Below are 16,787 nucleotides of genomic sequence, written 5' to 3'. Positions count from 1 at the left end.
GTTACAGTGACATTGTGCGAACGCAGTTACAGCAAGCTTAAATTGATTGAAAATTATCTGCGTTCTGGAATAAGCTAAGACCGACTCAATGGCTTGGCAATTCATTCGAAGGAGAAAGAATAGCTAAAACTTTGATTTTGATGCAATTTTGGACCATTTTGCTTCAGCTAAAGCACGCAAGGCAAAGATTTGGCTAGAGAATAAGCGAAGCAGGTAATGATATTTCTAGCCTTCAAAATACGAATAAACTGCTCAAAGTGAACATTGGTATAAGTGAGTAGTTTTCCTCATATTTATTTTGTATAAACACAATCTCAAAACTAGTCAAAAAAGTGGTATTTTTTGGGGCGCCATTTTCATCATTTGCGGGGCGCTGTAAACCCTCACTGTGCCGCTGCCTCTACGACTGCAGTCGAATAACTGAACCGCTTAGGAACTAACACGCTCGATAGTTGCAGCGCGATAGTTATTTTTTTTCCTTCAGAGAGCGTTATGTGACTTATGCACCACGCTGCATAGGTGATAAAGATAGTAGAGGATGCGAGTGAGATACTTGCGTGTCTAAAAAGGACTGTATACTCATCACATGTTTCTGTCTTCTGTCCAGAACGTCTAAGTCGGATCGCATTGACTAATTGCCAGTACTGGTTAGTGTATATCGACATTTTTTTTGGTAGAAGTTGGAAAATGGTTTGCAATTAATTGGTTTGATTCTTCCATATACACTTCATATTGAATGCAAAGAATTACAACACCATATTTTGTTTCCCAATCTAATATACTCCGTCCACAACTTCACTTAGATATATACATTACATTTAATGCGACATGCCGAGGCACCACTCAGTGTCACATTGGAGGTAATTTTGACCTTTAATTGGACAATGGCGATGAGAGTGATACAGTGTCGGCGTCTGGTGGTGACTTTCAATTTGGGGCCATATTTTGGCCCCGAAATGTCCAATTAGAGGTAAAAATGTTCAATTAACCTTTTCCCGTACAACACCGAGTCTCACTCGTGGGTACTTGCATAACATAGGGCGCTAGAACGCTCAGCAGGCTAGTGAAATCACTTGATGTGTGACGTATTAACCCTTTGTGGTCGTATTAAATTTGGGCATGGGTATCGTACTGGTCGGAATTATTTTTTCTTTAAAAAACAGTGATACATGCAAGTTTATGAAAAATTAAAATTTTTAATTTTTTTGTGAACCCCTTCCCGTATTATTTAATACGTCTCACATCAAGTGATTTCACTACTCTGCTGAACGTTCTAGCGCCTTGTGTTATGCAAGTACACAACGAGTGAGACTCTAAATCGTGCGGGAAAATGTTAAATGTGATGTTTTTATACAAAAATTATATTTATAACTCGTTTTCATGTGAAATCTTACGAAACAGTCTCCAAAAGTAAATAATATAAAGTATAATCAATACATCATTTGATTTCTGCGTATCCGAAATGATCAGAACTTTTCACTTTAGATGAACAGAAATTTTATCGCTTGAGATACTTATACGATTATTCAAATAACATGAGACATTTATGCAAACAGTAGTTTTGATACTCATGAACAATCCTCTCCATCACACCAAAATGCTACAATGGCTAAATTCTGCTGTTATGATTTTTATCCCACATTCCTGTGCATTCGACGCACAGTGCGTTGTCTTGTGTGGGTGACTACTTTGTTTGATACTGAGTACCGTTACCTATTACTCATAGGAGCACCGTATTGATTCGTGAACAGATTCACTAGACATCAAACTTCGTTTAGAAAAAGCATAAACTGATACTTGGTTGAGTAAAATATAAGATTAGCATTGCTTATTGCTGTGGTGGCTGACAACAGACAAACGACCAGAACGGTAAAAAAGGTATGATGGCTGAGAGCAGACAAACGACTACAAAGAGTTAAATAATACGGGAAGGGGTTGAACGTGTCGCATTACAGGTCTGTCCATTTAGTAAAATTTTCGCAATAAATGTAAATTACTGTACTCTTTAGTACCACACTAAAAGTACATCTAAAAACCCCTCGAATAAACATGAAATGTTGAAGCCTCTACTGTACTGTCATTACAACTGTCATTCAATTTCCATGCTGTTTTGTTTTGATCCAGTTCCAAACAAAATATCTTGCTGCGAACGTGTGATTGACCTGTAAAACGTCTCAGAGTGAAACCAGTTTAAATTGATATTAATCAAAGATGAGTTCTTCAAGAAAGCACGCAATGTCCGACCAGGAACGGTTAGAACTGGCTGCTAAGTTAGATAAAGATCTTGATCAATTCATCGGCTCATTGGAAAAAAAACGTTACACGGAAGGATGGCCGGAAGACAGATGGGAAGAGGTTCATATGAAAAATTCACTTCCAAAGAGTTTTATTCGAATATTATCAAATTCTAGGAAATGGCAAAACATCCGTTTTTCTCGCGCAAAGCACCTGAACCCGGCGAAGAATTGAGTCCACTGATGGAGGGATTACAACAGTTGAAATATGATCCCGAAGAAAATACAGCTCAAGAACTAGCCGAAGCTTACAAGGATGATGGTAAATTCTATATGCAACACAAACAGTTCCGAATGGCGGTGCTAAGCTACACAGAGGCTTTGAATTTCAAGGTTTCCGATGCAGAGTATAGGGCCGTTTTGTACAATAATCGAAGTGCTGCAAATTTCTTCATTAAGAATTACCGATCAGCAATGCTGGATGCTCAAAAAGCCATTAAACTAAAACCAAACTACTCCAAAGCCCGTTGGAGGGTGGCACAATGCGCTAGTTTGTTGGACAAATTGGAGCTTTGTGTGGAAACCTGCGATGAAATATTGAAAAACGAGCCGATGAACACCCAGGCACTAGAACTAAGAAAAATCGTGCTCTCAAAAAAGGCTAAAACGGAACGTGACGCAAGGAAAGCTTCGCAGATACATCGGAAAAAGATTGACGAGCTTGAGAAAACAAGGGAACAACTGAGACAACGTGGAGTCAAATTCGAAGAAAAAGACGCATTGACGAACGAGGAAAGATTAAAACCGAAGTTGCTACCATTGGAGAATTTTATGGTCAAAGCAGATAGCAATGGAGTGCTCCACTGGCCTACCGTATTCTGTTATCCACAATTTTTGAGTACAGATTTCCAGCAACAACTATCCGAGGAGTGCACGTGAGATTGCCTGCAACGTGACTTTCAAGTTTCATCTTTCTAATAATAGTATTATTTCAGCATGGAAGAAGTACTATTAAACTTGTTTGAACAACCCTTGGAACTCGATGAAGACAGCACTTACGTTCCTCATAAATTGAACGTTTACTACGAGAATCGTATCGCCGGATCGGTGCGAAAAATCGACGTTCGGAAAACCATCAAAGAGATTCTGAAGGAAAAAACGTACGGTTTTTATCAATATAAAAATTTGATGTCTTTCTCATCACATTTTAATTTTTTTTTTAGATTTTTCGTATACGATGGAACCCTAACATTTTTCATTCTACCAAAAGGATCGATACATGAGACTGAGTTTTTGAACCAGAAACGGATTCCGCTTAGATTAGCTGAAGGTCTCTAAACCAATTCAATCAAAATATACGCAATTTACGAGGATGAAGCTTATTTATCACAATCCTTTTTTTCATTTTTTTCAAATCGTTCGACGAGGATGTCCACTTACCATGGCCCCAGACCATGGTAATCCGCGCCGTTCGAAGATGCTGACTGTTCCTATTCCTCTTATCGCAAAGGGGAAAGAACAAGGATTTTTGGTTTGATCACAAGTTTTTTGTTTAGATTTTGAAATACAAATCGACATCTTTTAAAAAAAGGAGCAGCGCAGGAGTTCGTGAAGGGTCATCGCCAAGTACAACACGAATGCTCCCGCCGATCCCGTATATGTACCGGAGGTTATCGTACTTCGAGCAAATGCAGACGATGTGTTCGACTGAATTGCGAACCTCGCACAAGTTACAAAGGGGATGAAAGGGTCCCCTGTTGAAATTGAGACATGTTGCAGTGACCGGTTGTTAGCCTGAATAGGGTTCGTCGCTCTCTCATCGCTTTGTCGTCTTCGAATCTGGTTATGGATTCTTTGATTCTCCGGAGGAACAGCGCGTCACTTCAACGGATCATTTTCCCCCCAAAAAAGTTTTGATGGTGTTGACGATCCATTCGTCTGATGTCGCCTAGCGCGCCTAGCGACTTTACGCGTATAAAGTTGTCCAAGGTGATCGATTCCGGCATAACGATCAGCCGCTTGCCAAAATTTTATAAGCTTCTTGAGACAAGTTCGACAAAGGTTTGCTTCAGACCCACAGAGCTCATCCAGCTCGGAAGTTGTTTCTGGAAGTTGTCATGTGTTCCAAACCAAAGCTGTTGGAAGGTTTGAGTGTGTCATCTGTGAAATCGCCCTCTCTTCCTCTTTCTTTTTTGAAATACGCTACAGGTGAGCTAGATTTTTTTGTATCATACACAAATTACTTACACGTATAAAATAGCATGCAGTGTGTGTGCGCGCTATTTACTAATACTAACGCGAGGACCTTTATAGCATACTTGATAAATGTCTAAGTTGATTGATGTGGTAACTTCTTTTTTGCATCAGAAATCATGCTTTCGTTTCTCTTTATATGGACGTAGAAATAAGACTAAACACTCAACTCAACACTAGTCAATTAATTTTCTAGTCAAGTCACTTTTTGTTGTGGGCGACTGCCGAAGCAATTCTAGTCGAAGCGAACCTACTGAGAGTAGAGCCGGTCTTCATTTTTCCCCTTCGAAAATTACGGGTCCTGATTTTTACCTCCGCTGGTTTCAGCGAGGAAGCTCGCAGTTCTGGAGACTATTTCTGAGTCCACGAAAATGTCAAACGGAGGTTCTCCTATTTCAGCGCATACCGAGGCTGCTGGTGTTGATGGTAGCAGGCCAGAGATAGCGAATTGTCGTGCTCCCGTGGCCAAGTGGTTAGCGTCACACCTAACATGCCAGCGGTTCGGGTTCGATTCCCTTTCTGGTCGGGTCTGACGAAAAATTTCCTCCGACTTGCCCTGTGGTCACGCGGATTCTAGAGCTTGCCACTCAGAATGCATTAAAGGCGTGTTATTTAGCATAGAAATCTCAACTAACTACTAATAAAAAATGACGCAAGTAATACTACGTTGAAACGGCAAAGTTCCTCTAGGAACGTTAGTGCCATTTAAGAATAAAAGGTTGTTGTAAATCGGTGATAGAGTTTTTAGGAATCTATCTCTAGCCAGGCATGTTAATTCGAGCCCGTAGGTTAGGCGGCTCTTGATGATGGCTTTGACCAACCGTAAACAGATCGTTCGGTTATTACTCCGCTGAGGTTTGGAAATGGTTCTCAAGAGGTATAACCGGGTGGCACAGCTCTTCTTCACCTCGTCAAAATGATGCTGGTAGTCCAGATTGCAGTCGCGACCACCACTCCCAGGATTCTCTACGTTCTACTGCGGGGAATGCGGTCGTTGTAAATTTCGACTCCCGAATTGCAACCTTGGGGCCTGATTACGAACGTCACTTCACGGTAAAAACGGAATGAAATGCATACAAATTGCATACAATTCGTGCCTGATCACGAACGTCACTTCACGGTGAAAACGAAATGAAGTGCATATAACCTTCCATACAAATCATTTCGTTTTCACCGTGAAGTGACATTCGTGATCAAGCCCTTCATTTCGTTCTCACCGTGAAGTGACGTTCGTGATCAGGCCCTTGGTGTTTGTGATTGCATACCACCATGTGACTACTCTTTTGCCCCGAAAGTCGAAAACCTCGTTGGACAGCTCATTTACCGCTTTACTTCCTGTTTTCGGTCAAGTAGGTGACGAGTCGTCGATTAGCCATCCTCTCTAGGATCTTGGGCGTACAGGAGATCAAAAATATTGGCCGGTATCCTTCCAAAGATCAGCTGTTCTGACCGACTTTGGGGATGAAGATTGATACATGCCTGCTCGTTAGGCATGTAACGTTTTCGGATTTCGGATTTGAAAAGACATGCACTAGTTGATGTCTGACACAAGAATGTATTTCTCTTACCAACTAACTTACGAGCTAGGTTCACATGACCGTATGTTTTCTTTACCTGTGTACATTTGGGTGTTTTATTTTTGCCTGTTTATTATTGTTGCTTAGGGGCTGTCCACATACCACGTGGACAGAGAAACTACGATTTCAGACACCCCCCTCCCCCACCGTGGACAAACATGGACATTTTCTATACCCCTCCCCCTGTTGTCCACGTGGACATTTCTCCATTTCTTGGAAAAAATAATCGCAAAAATAGCTGAATTACGCCTAAATTGAAGTTTATGTTTGTTTCTATTCTCTATTCAATGTTTGTACATTATAAACATGTGAACTTAATTAATAGAACCGATTTCTTCTCAATTTTTTGACAGCTTTGGGGGACAACAACTCGTGAAACTATTTGTATTGCTGTTTGTTTTCTTCCAAATTTCATTTACCATGTGATCACGTTATAAAACATAATATTTACGTTATAGCAAAACATCACATGTGAATCTAATCTCGGACATTTTCTATCATAAACCAACGCAAGTTGGCTGAACTGTGAGTTTTCAAGAGAATAAGACAATGAAATCAAGTGCTTCGTAGTTGGAATACAGTGATTGAAAATCATAACATGTATAAGGATATAAACATGTTGTGTTGTGCTATGTAGTTTTGGCGAGTTCGACTCCAAAATTGTCGATCAAACTAATGGATGTAAGTCAGTGCCTAATAACTGATGCCGTTCACTTAGCTGATCCGCAAATTCATTATCCCATTAAAACCAGTTTACCAGTTGTAAAATCTTTCCTTGCCTTGCCTTGTTTGGAATAATCATGCCGATTTTTAGGAAAAAAAACGAAAGCAAAATACTAAGGCATATTTTTTTGACGTAGGACTACGTCTTTCATTTCTATACCGGGGTGTAAAACCAAAGTTTCGAGAATGAAAGCGTTACGCTGGAGACCGAGATTTTGAGCGTTAATAGCTCTTAAACAACTGAACGAAATGGTATGATAAACACTTCATTTGAAAGATAAAATGTCTACGCGTCATATACTTGTTACTTTTTCATCCAAAAACTTGTTTCAATAGTCTTAAAATTGCTTTCAAAACAGGCTATTGAAATCACCAATCGGTATATAAGCGAGCGCCGCTCGTAAACCCACTCAGTTATGATTGAACAGCGATTGGAGCATGTTGTCGCTGTTGTTGTGGAGCTAATTTCGTTTATCATGAAAACGCTGATGAACGGTGTCACCAAGAGCCTGTTTGTGCACCTAAGGCCAAAAGGGAATCCATCAGGAGGAGTGATGCCACGGTTCCGCTTGAAACATCGGAGCAGCCGCCACAAACACACACACATACACGCGCGGAATTCTCGTTGCTATCATCGTTGCTGAAAAATAATCTGCCAGTTCCCCTGGGAATTGAAAAATACATTCACGCGAAAGAGTTTATTTTAATGTTTTCTATCCATATAACACTGCAACCAAATACATTTGGTTTTGTTATTTTTCAATCAATCGCAATTAACAGGAAAGCTTCTGAATATTTTTTTTCCCCATCAGTGGAAATTTTCGTATCCAATATTGGATGCATAACATGAAAAACGGAAAATGTTTCACATCGCGAAAATCAAGTCATTTTCGAGCGATTATTTGCTTTCTACTCATATAACGCTGCGACCAAATACATTTTGTTTTGGATTTTTTCAATCAAGTGCGATCAATGTAAGACCACGTCTTTCGGCAATTTATTAGAGGTGCAATGAATCTTTAGGAATTCCCGCTCTACGCGCACTGGCAAACAATGTTTACTCAACAATTTCTCAAACGAGAAATGGGTGTTGTGAGAATTAGCGAACGCGAAAACGACAAACGGGAGAAAGATACGTTTGGAGGTTGAAGGAAATTGGCAGAAAACTTCTTCATTCTATCATTCAAATAATGTGATTCATACCACATCGTTTTGCCAGAAAGAGATTATTAATGTTCAAAGGAGGAATCGAGTCCTCCGAGGAAATTACCCAGCGCAAATTAGAGTCGACTATCGATTGCGGCATTCGTACACAAATAATTTTATAATGCAGTTTCACCAAAGTGATTTCTTCGGATATATTCACTACATCATGTCATGTATTTCATATTCTTCATTAAGAAATCCATATCCATGGCACCTATCGGTAACGAATTATTATCGAAACCACGATTTTCGCTAAATGCTCCTTCCAGTTCGGCCTGTAAAAAAACTTTTCTGTACTCTAATCCATCAAATTTGGAGCTCTGAAAAGGGCCGTTGATTATATGCTAAGTTAATATAGCACGCTCTCCTCGGATACGATGGGCCAGCTGGATGTCCTTGGGCATGATGTGACGCGTTTTGCATGGATAGCACACAAATTGGTATCTTCGAATAAGCCTCCTGCAGCGTCATAGCCGCGGAACTTTGGAAGCGCAAGTCGGTTTTGAAGTCCTGAGCAATTCCACGATCCAAATGCTGCAAAGGTAGCTTGCGGATCAGCAATTCGGTCGACTTCTGATAGCGACGAATTTAACGCAAAGTTCCCGGTCGATAGCGATGTGGCTTCTCCACCTATCCTGCTACTGGTGCGCTTATCCGAGCTGACTTCGTGTGCCTTACCACCGAATGACTAACGAGCTGTCTGCGAAAGACTAACGAGCTCGAGTCCTCACGGTGCGAGAGTAGTGTGAGAAATGAACGAAAGCAAAGGAAGCGTCATTTTATAAACCATAAAAGTATAGAATCTAAATCCCACCCTTATTATATTCGTGAGTATACAGTAAGCTTATATAATAAAGAGGGTGGGGTTTACATTCGATTCTTTTATGTTTTATAAAATGACACTTCCCTTGCTTTCGTTCATTTCTTACTCTACTCTCGCACCGTGAGGACTTGTTTCATCGGGACTAAGCAGACAGCTCGTTAGTCCTTCGGCGGTAAGGCACTACGAAAGCAGCTCGGATAAGCGCACCAGCCGCAGGAAGCGTGAAGAAGCCACATCGCTATCGACCGGGAACTTCGCATGAAATTCGTCGCTATCAGAAGTCGACCGAATTGCTGATCCGCAAGCTACCTTTGCAGCATTTGGTTCGTGGAATTGCTCAGGACTTCAAAACCGACTTGCGCTTCCAAAGTTCCGCGGTTATGACGCTGCAGGAGGCTTATTCGAAGATACCAATTTGTGTGCTATCCATGCAAAACGCGTCACATCATGCCCAAGGATCCAGCTGGCCCATCGTATCCGAGGAGAGCGTGCTATATTAGCTTAGCATATAATCAACAGCCCTTTTCAGGGCTCCAAATTTTATGGATTAGAGTTCAGAAAAGTTTTTTACAGGCCGTACTGAAAGGAGCATTTAGCGAAAATCGTGGTGTCGATGATAATTCGATACCGATAGTTGCCATGGATATGGATTTGATAGTGAAGAATATGAAATACATGACATGATGTAGTGAATATATCCCCATATCGAAGAAATCACTTTGATGAAACTGTTTACCGTTTGTCGTTTTTAAGTGTTGGGAAAGGGCATTATTTTTGCTGAGTAAATTCCAAGAAAAAAATCCATTCCTTCTTTAAGCGTGATTCATTCTGCTTCGGATCAACGGAACAGTGATAATCATTTCATACAAAAGATAAAATGTCCAAGAGTTATATGATTGCTATTTATTGAGTCGGAAAATTGTTTCAATAGCTTAATGATAGCTTCGAAAACAGGTTATAAAATGACGCTTCCTTTGCTTTCGTTCATTTCTTACTCTACTCGCACCGTGACGACTCGTTTGTTTGGGACCAAGCAGATAGCAGGTTAGTCTTTCAGTGGTAAGGCACACGAAAGCAGCTCGGATAAGCGCACCAGCCGCAGGATAGGTGAAGAAGCCACATCGCTATCGACCGGGAACTTTGCGTGAAATTCATCGCTATCGGAAGTCGACCGAATTGCTGATCCGCAAGCTACCTTTGTAGCTTTTGGATCGTGAAATTGCTCAGGACTTCAAAACCGACTTGCGCTTCCAAAGTTCCGCGGTTATGACGCTGCAGGAAGCTTATTCGAAGATACAAATTTGTGTGCTATCCACGTAAAACGCGTCACATCATGCCCAAGGACATTCAGCTGGCCCGTCGAATCCAAGGAGAGGGTGCTATATTAGCTTAGCATATAATCAACGGCCCTTTTCAGGGCTCCAAATTTAATGGATTAGAGTTCAGAAAAGTTTTTTGCAGGCCAAACTGAAACGAGAATTTTCGTTTGGATGCCATACAGCATCGAGAAAATTCCGGAAAGATCTAATCGTTGCTGAAAAATAATCTGCCAGTTCCCTGGGAATTGAAGAATACATCCATGCGAAAGAGTTTATTTTAATGTTTTCTAATTATATGGCGAACACAGCGACCAAATACATTTGATTTCGTAATTTTTCAATCAAGTGTAATTAGCTGGAAAGCTTCTGAAGATTATTCTTTCCCATCAGTAGGATATTTTCGTATCCAATAATGGATGCATAACATGAAAAACGGAAAATGTTTCGTATCGCCAAAATTATATAATTTTCAATCGATTATTCTTCAGTCGCCGAAATTTTCATACTCAGAGAGTTCATTCTCCTCTAGTTTGCCTTCCAAATTGCCATCGTAAACCACACCTTCTCTCGATTCAATCACGCACGAAAAGCATACTGAAATGATATTCTGGTGGTGAAACCCATTCATTTTTCGTGAGGCGTCGTGCACAAATTACGTAACGCGATAAGGGGGGAGGGGTTAGATGTTGCGTTACTTTCTGTTTATTAGAGATAGGAAATTGCGTTACGAAAGGGGGGGAGGTTCAAAATCCGGATTTTTGCGTTACGTAATTTGTGCACGACGCCTGAGGACATCGACAAGACAACATCGTTACTGAACGAGCGGAACGGCGAGGGATCGAGGTATTCATTACCTGGCTTGACCTGACCTGAAATGTAATCAGTTTGTTTTAACTGTGAGGGAGCGCAGAAAAGCCGATCGATCAGAAGGAGAAGAGAAGGTGACCAAGAGAGTATCAGCATCGAAATACGGTTCCTCGGGAAGACATAGAAGCAGCCGCCACACACACACATACACGCGCGTAACTCTTTTCGTTAGCTGGTTATCGAGAGGAAACCTGGAAAGAAATGATCGTTGCTGAAAAATAATCTGCCAGTTCCCCTTGGAATTGAAAATTACATTCAAGCGAGTTTATTTTAATGTTTTCTATCCATATAATACTGCGACCACATACATTTGGTTTTGTGATTTGTCAATCAAGTGCAGTTAACAGGAAAGCTTCTGAAGATTATTCTTCAGAACAAGGTTTTTTGTATCCAATATTGGATGCATAAAACCTTGAGTCTTCAAAGTAACACTCTCGTTTTTGAAGTCACCCAAATATTTATTTATTCATTCATTCAGGATGGATTTAGATTCAACTTCAAACAAATGATCTCTAAATCAACGATAGTCCTACGTCACCCTTGCGGTTATACCATAGATATAACCCACTTCCTGTTTTTTCTATGTGCACCGTTTTGACGTGGGACTACGTCTAACCGGAATATATGGAGGGTAAAATGAAAACCTAAACACAGAACATGCAGGAAAAAATGAAAGATTTCGAATGCTTATAGCTCGAACATTTCGTACTGGATAGGAGAGATGTTTGCATCACTTGATAGGGAATATTTCTACGCATCTATCGCAACTAACAAAATGTTTTTCATTAGATAAACAATTGAATAACTGTAAAATATTAGGCGTTATCTAAACGCCCTAACTGCATCGTTTTGATTGGCCCGATTTACGGTTTCCCTAACACAGCCATCAAAACCAAGCAGCCTTGGGGAAATCGGCATTGCAAATACATGAAAGTAGGGGGACTTTTGTTCTCATCGAAAAATGTTCCCTAACACAGACTTTAAAACCAAGCAGCGAAATCGGCATTGCAAGCACACGAAAGAGCCTAGAGGCGAGTGAACTGAAAAGTTTAAACCCTCTTAAAGCCAAAAAGAAGAAAAAGAACACACGAAAGTAGGGGGAGCTTTTGTTCCCACCGAAATGTGTTCCCTAATAGAGATTTCTAAACCAAGGTGCCTGGAGAAATCGGTATTTCAAATTCATGCAAGTCGGGGGTATTTTTGTTCCGACTGGAATGTGTTTCCCTAACACAGACTTCAAATCCATGAAGCGTGGGGAAATCGGCATTGCGAATTCATACAAATCGGGGGTATTTTTGTTCCGATTGAAATGTGTTTCTCTAACACAGACTTCAAAACCGTGGTTTCTGGGGAAATCGGCTCTGCAAATAAATGCAAACTGCGAGTACTTTTGTCCTCGCTTGCCTTTGTGCAGAGTGGAATATGTCTGTCCTAACATAATCTTCTAAATTTAGGAACCTGGGAAAATCGTGCAGCCACTAGAAGCGAATGAACTTCCCAGTTTCAAGCAAATTCGAGATTCGAGAAGTATGTACACTTTTGGGATGTAAACTTCAGAGGGAAATGTAAAATAAAATAATCGTTTGATAATTTTTTTTTGTCTTTATTGGAAAGATTTTCAGCCTTAGGCTGGTTCATCAAACGTTTGATAATTCTTCCGTACATATATTTTGTTCTAGTCATCATACCAAACGTAAAAGGTCCGTCATTAAATTTACTTGTAACGAAGAACAATCAATCACAATAAATGAATTGACTTTACACGGCATTTGTTCATTTTTTTCACTCACAGAGCAAATATATTGAACTCAATTGAATTTGGAAACTGTTTCATTCAATCAAGAATTTAATCAATACAAACGAATGATTGCTCAGCTAAGGTAGTTCCACGTGAACCTTGCGGTTATATCATAGATATAACCCACTAATTTTTGTTTCACAATCTTTCGTCATTCTTCATGCAACTTGCAGAATTCATCATCGCAGAACTTCTTTGTTTTCTCGTTAAAAAACTGTGTCCAATGAGTCGAAATTCTTTTTTTATCCCATTTGTTTGTTTATTTAGGCTCATTAGCGTTTTATCGTGTACATGTCACATTTTTTGTCGAATCTATAAATAGCGCATAACACAGTTGCCATATTAGGTGTAAGAGTATTCCTTTTATACCATTGCATATGGTACATTACACAATAGCCATTAAGGCGCAAGAGTACTCTATCTGTTCTTCCATTGTCCAGCTAGACCACCGGACAGCGGACACAGTTGATATAACCATTGTTGTGTTATTAATAGAACAACAGCCCGATGTTTCTTGCAGAGCAGTGCAGTTGTAAGGATGAATCGATCTTATTTCGACCGTGGATCGATCTTATTTCGGCCGTGGATCGATCTCCATCGCTGACAATTGTTGCGTGGACGTAGTTATTCTGTTACAACACAAAGATGGTCAATTGAGGACCCTGAGTTTTAAACTCACGATCGATCGCTTACTGAGCGAACGCACAACCAAAATTTTTGACCTTCAATATTTTTTATTGAGGGTCTAAACAAGTGATGAACAAAAATTGCAATATCTGATGATAGCGGGTAGACTATCACATCCTAGTCAAACTCTAAAAATTTATGGAGGGGCTTCTAAAGAAACATGAGGTTTGGCATTATTCTGGAAGAGGACGCCTTGGTCAATTCTGATCGTTTTTCTAGATTGACGATTTTGCTTCGTTTAGTTACGAATAGTGCCTGTCGAAATTTATCGATTGGATGTTTGGTAGAAGCTTATAATGCAGAATTTTTCTCCTTTCTTACTAGACACAAAGAATGACTTTCTGCAGGTAAAGATCGGTTTTGGAGATATCTAATGATGGTCCATTTAGCTCACCTCAAAGATTTTTTTTCACTCAACATTGTTGTAAAGGATAATATTTTTATTCGCCTGACACTATTTGCTTCAAACTGCGAGTTTTAATTGCATTTAGGAAGCGGGTTGTTGATGGAGATATGGATCGTATCATGTTTTCGGTCAATAGGTGTAGAACTCATACATTGTAGCGTTTCGTAGTCTAGTTTCACCAGGTGCTCATGAACATAGATACTTGTAAGGAACCTGCTAATTGATAAATTGAACCTGCTTCTCTAAAGATAGGTCCCCGTGAATGAATTTGTTGTTCGAGTTCTTGAATAACATAAACGAAGCGGTTTTTACATTGAGAGCGGAAACTGAATCGAAACATCGAAAACAATGTCGTGTATTTTTAATATTACAACATTCCAACATGCTTTAGTGGTATTTGAATCCTGCCGATAATAGCGTCCCAATTCTGATCGATGATGATAACATAAGATTCTTTAAAATTAATGAAAATAAATCGATAGCTCATGTGCGATACTCTCTGAATACAAATTTCAGCAAAGAATTTCAACGATATGAATAAATATAGAATTTCCACCGCGCAGTGCTATCAGACAGCAGAAATACGTATAGATTTTTTTTGCAATGCAGAATATTTTTTCATATATTGTTAAACACATATATTTTTTTTGTTTTTCAAAATATTTATTAGTGTCCACATGGATGTAATATATACCCCCTCCCCCCTCACCGTGAACAAACGTGGACATCTTCGTAACCCCTACCCCCCCCTAAAGTTATCCACGTGGTATGTGGACAGCCCCATATGTGATCTAATCCCGTATTCAAAGCCCTTCTGGAAAAAACACGAATGTCGTAATAACATGTGCTTATTAATGGAAATTTCATATGTAACATCACAATCATTCAATCGGTAGGACAAAATGAAAAAAAAAGAAAAGGTGGACTCAATCTGCTTCTTTCAGTACAGAGTTCTGCACATGAACTCTGTTATTGAGCTGGTATTATTAAATTTGGATAGCACTCGTTTCGCTAAGTCCTTCTCAAATTATTTGGAAAATCCTAATAATATTCCGGTCATTTCATCATATTATCAACATCCCACATATACTCTGCAGATACAAATGTATCAGCAGTTCGCTATGTCAAATTTACTCTCACGTAGACCTGGATTTAGAACACAGAGTTCAGTTTATGCTCAAATATGACGTAGCTAAGAAGTTGTAAACAAAGATCCTCCACTACCAATGGAAGCTTGATCGCTCAATGTTTATGTAGTTCTCATGCAGAATACATATTTCAGTGAAGAAATTCGATGATATGGAAAAATATTCGATGTAACCATATATAACCATAAATATGGAATACTCAAAATGGGCGGAAAATGCAGAAAAGATTTCATTTATTTGAACAGATCTGAATGTATTTAAAAAAAACATCTGTTTAACGTGTCCACATGGACATTATCTGTACCCCCACCTCCCTCACCGTGGACAAGCGTGGACATTTTCAGTCCCCTACCCCCCCTAAAGTTGTCCACGTGGTATGTGGACAGCCCCTTATGGCTTTAGAACAAGCGTCAAGCGGGGCGGTATGTTATTGTTGTTAGTTGTTCGAGGTCGTATACAGGGAAGTTTGGAACGGCTGGCGCATCATAATTAGCGTTCAGTCGGGGTTACGTAATTAGTCAGTTTGGAGGATTTCCGTAAGGAAATCCCAAGAGTTGCTGACTAACAAAGCGGAAAAGTGTTAGGTGGAGATTATGTATATGTTGTTAGATATGGTATGCGGAAAGTGGTTATGGGAAATAAGTAAGAATGCGGAATTGAGGATGAGGAAAGAATGAGGGTCAGGCTGTTTTGTGTTATATAGGAATTGGGGTTAACTAGTATGCTACAAGATCACAATACTATGGGGCTGATTCTGATGCGCGAATGAGAAGTGACAGCTCGGAAAAATTGCCTCACTCAATTCCCGAAGGCGACGGTGGTGAGATTTTTACCCTGAATGAACTCTCATGAATACTCACTCAATTCTCGTGGGCGATTGCAGTGGAAAAACATGTCATTTCGTGACTTTCGAAGTCGTATCCTCATTTGTTATCGACTAGTACCAGCAATGGTAGCCAAAAATAGAATTAGGCATTTCCAAAGGATTTGAACGATTTCTAATCATTCGCCGTTCCAAACGGGCAATCGCTACTCCAGATTCAAAGATGTAGTCATCGGGGCTGATTCTCCTGCGCGAATGGAATGTGACAGCAATGAACTCCTCAAAGTCACATGACTTAGGTCACCGTATCGCCGAAGGCGATTGCCCTTACGTGAGAGGTTCATTTCGGAGTGAGATACCAAATGAATGACAAATGGTGCAGTGTTCATTGAAATATATGCCAAAGCTTGTGTTTTTGCAAAAGCTCTATGCATTCAATGTGTTTTATGAATATATATTTTTGACGTAGGACTACGTCTTTCATTTCTATACTGGGGTGTAAAATCAAAGTTTCGAAAACGAAAGCGTTACGCCGGAGACCGAGATTTTGAGCGTTAATAGCTCCTAAACAACTGAACGAAATGGAATGATAAACAGTTCATTAGAACGATAAAATGTCTACGCGTTCTATACTTGTTACTTTTTGATCCAAAAACTTGTTTCAATAGTATTAAAATTGCTTTCAAAACAGGCTATTGAAATCACCAATCGGTATATAAGCGAGCGCCGCTCGGAAATCCACTCAGTTCTAATTGAACAGCGATTGGAGCATGTTGTCGCTGTTGTGGTGAAGCTCTTCGTTTATCATGAAAGCGCGGATGAATGGTGTCACCAAGAGCCTGTTTGTGCACCTTAGGCCAGACATGAATCCATCAGGAGGATAGTGATGCCACAAACGGTTCCCCGGGAAGATCTCGAAGCAG

At 40.0% G+C, this 16,787-nt stretch overlaps 1 protein-coding gene across 1 annotated transcript; it reads left to right on the top strand.

Moving 5' to 3' along the window:
* Window positions 1-2,119: 2,119 nt before the first annotated feature.
* On the top strand, window positions 2,120-3,606 carry LOC129769029 (DNA polymerase interacting tetratricopeptide repeat-containing, protein of 47 kDa). Its single transcript, XM_055771024.1, has 4 exons — window positions 2,120-2,355; window positions 2,412-3,169; window positions 3,230-3,394; window positions 3,458-3,606. Exons 1-4 carry the CDS (start codon window positions 2,212-2,214, stop codon window positions 3,570-3,572), a joined length of 1,182 nt encoding a protein of 393 aa, XP_055626999.1. The 5' UTR covers window positions 2,120-2,211; the 3' UTR covers window positions 3,573-3,606.
* Window positions 3,607-16,787: the final 13,181 nt, after the last annotated feature.

This window comes from Toxorhynchites rutilus, chromosome 2 (assembly GCF_029784135.1).
Source record: "Toxorhynchites rutilus septentrionalis strain SRP chromosome 2, ASM2978413v1, whole genome shotgun sequence".
Lineage (NCBI taxonomy): Eukaryota > Metazoa > Arthropoda > Insecta > Diptera > Culicidae > Toxorhynchites > Toxorhynchites rutilus.
The sequence above is the reverse complement of the archived record's forward strand: the minus strand, read 5'-3'. Positions and strand labels throughout refer to the sequence as shown.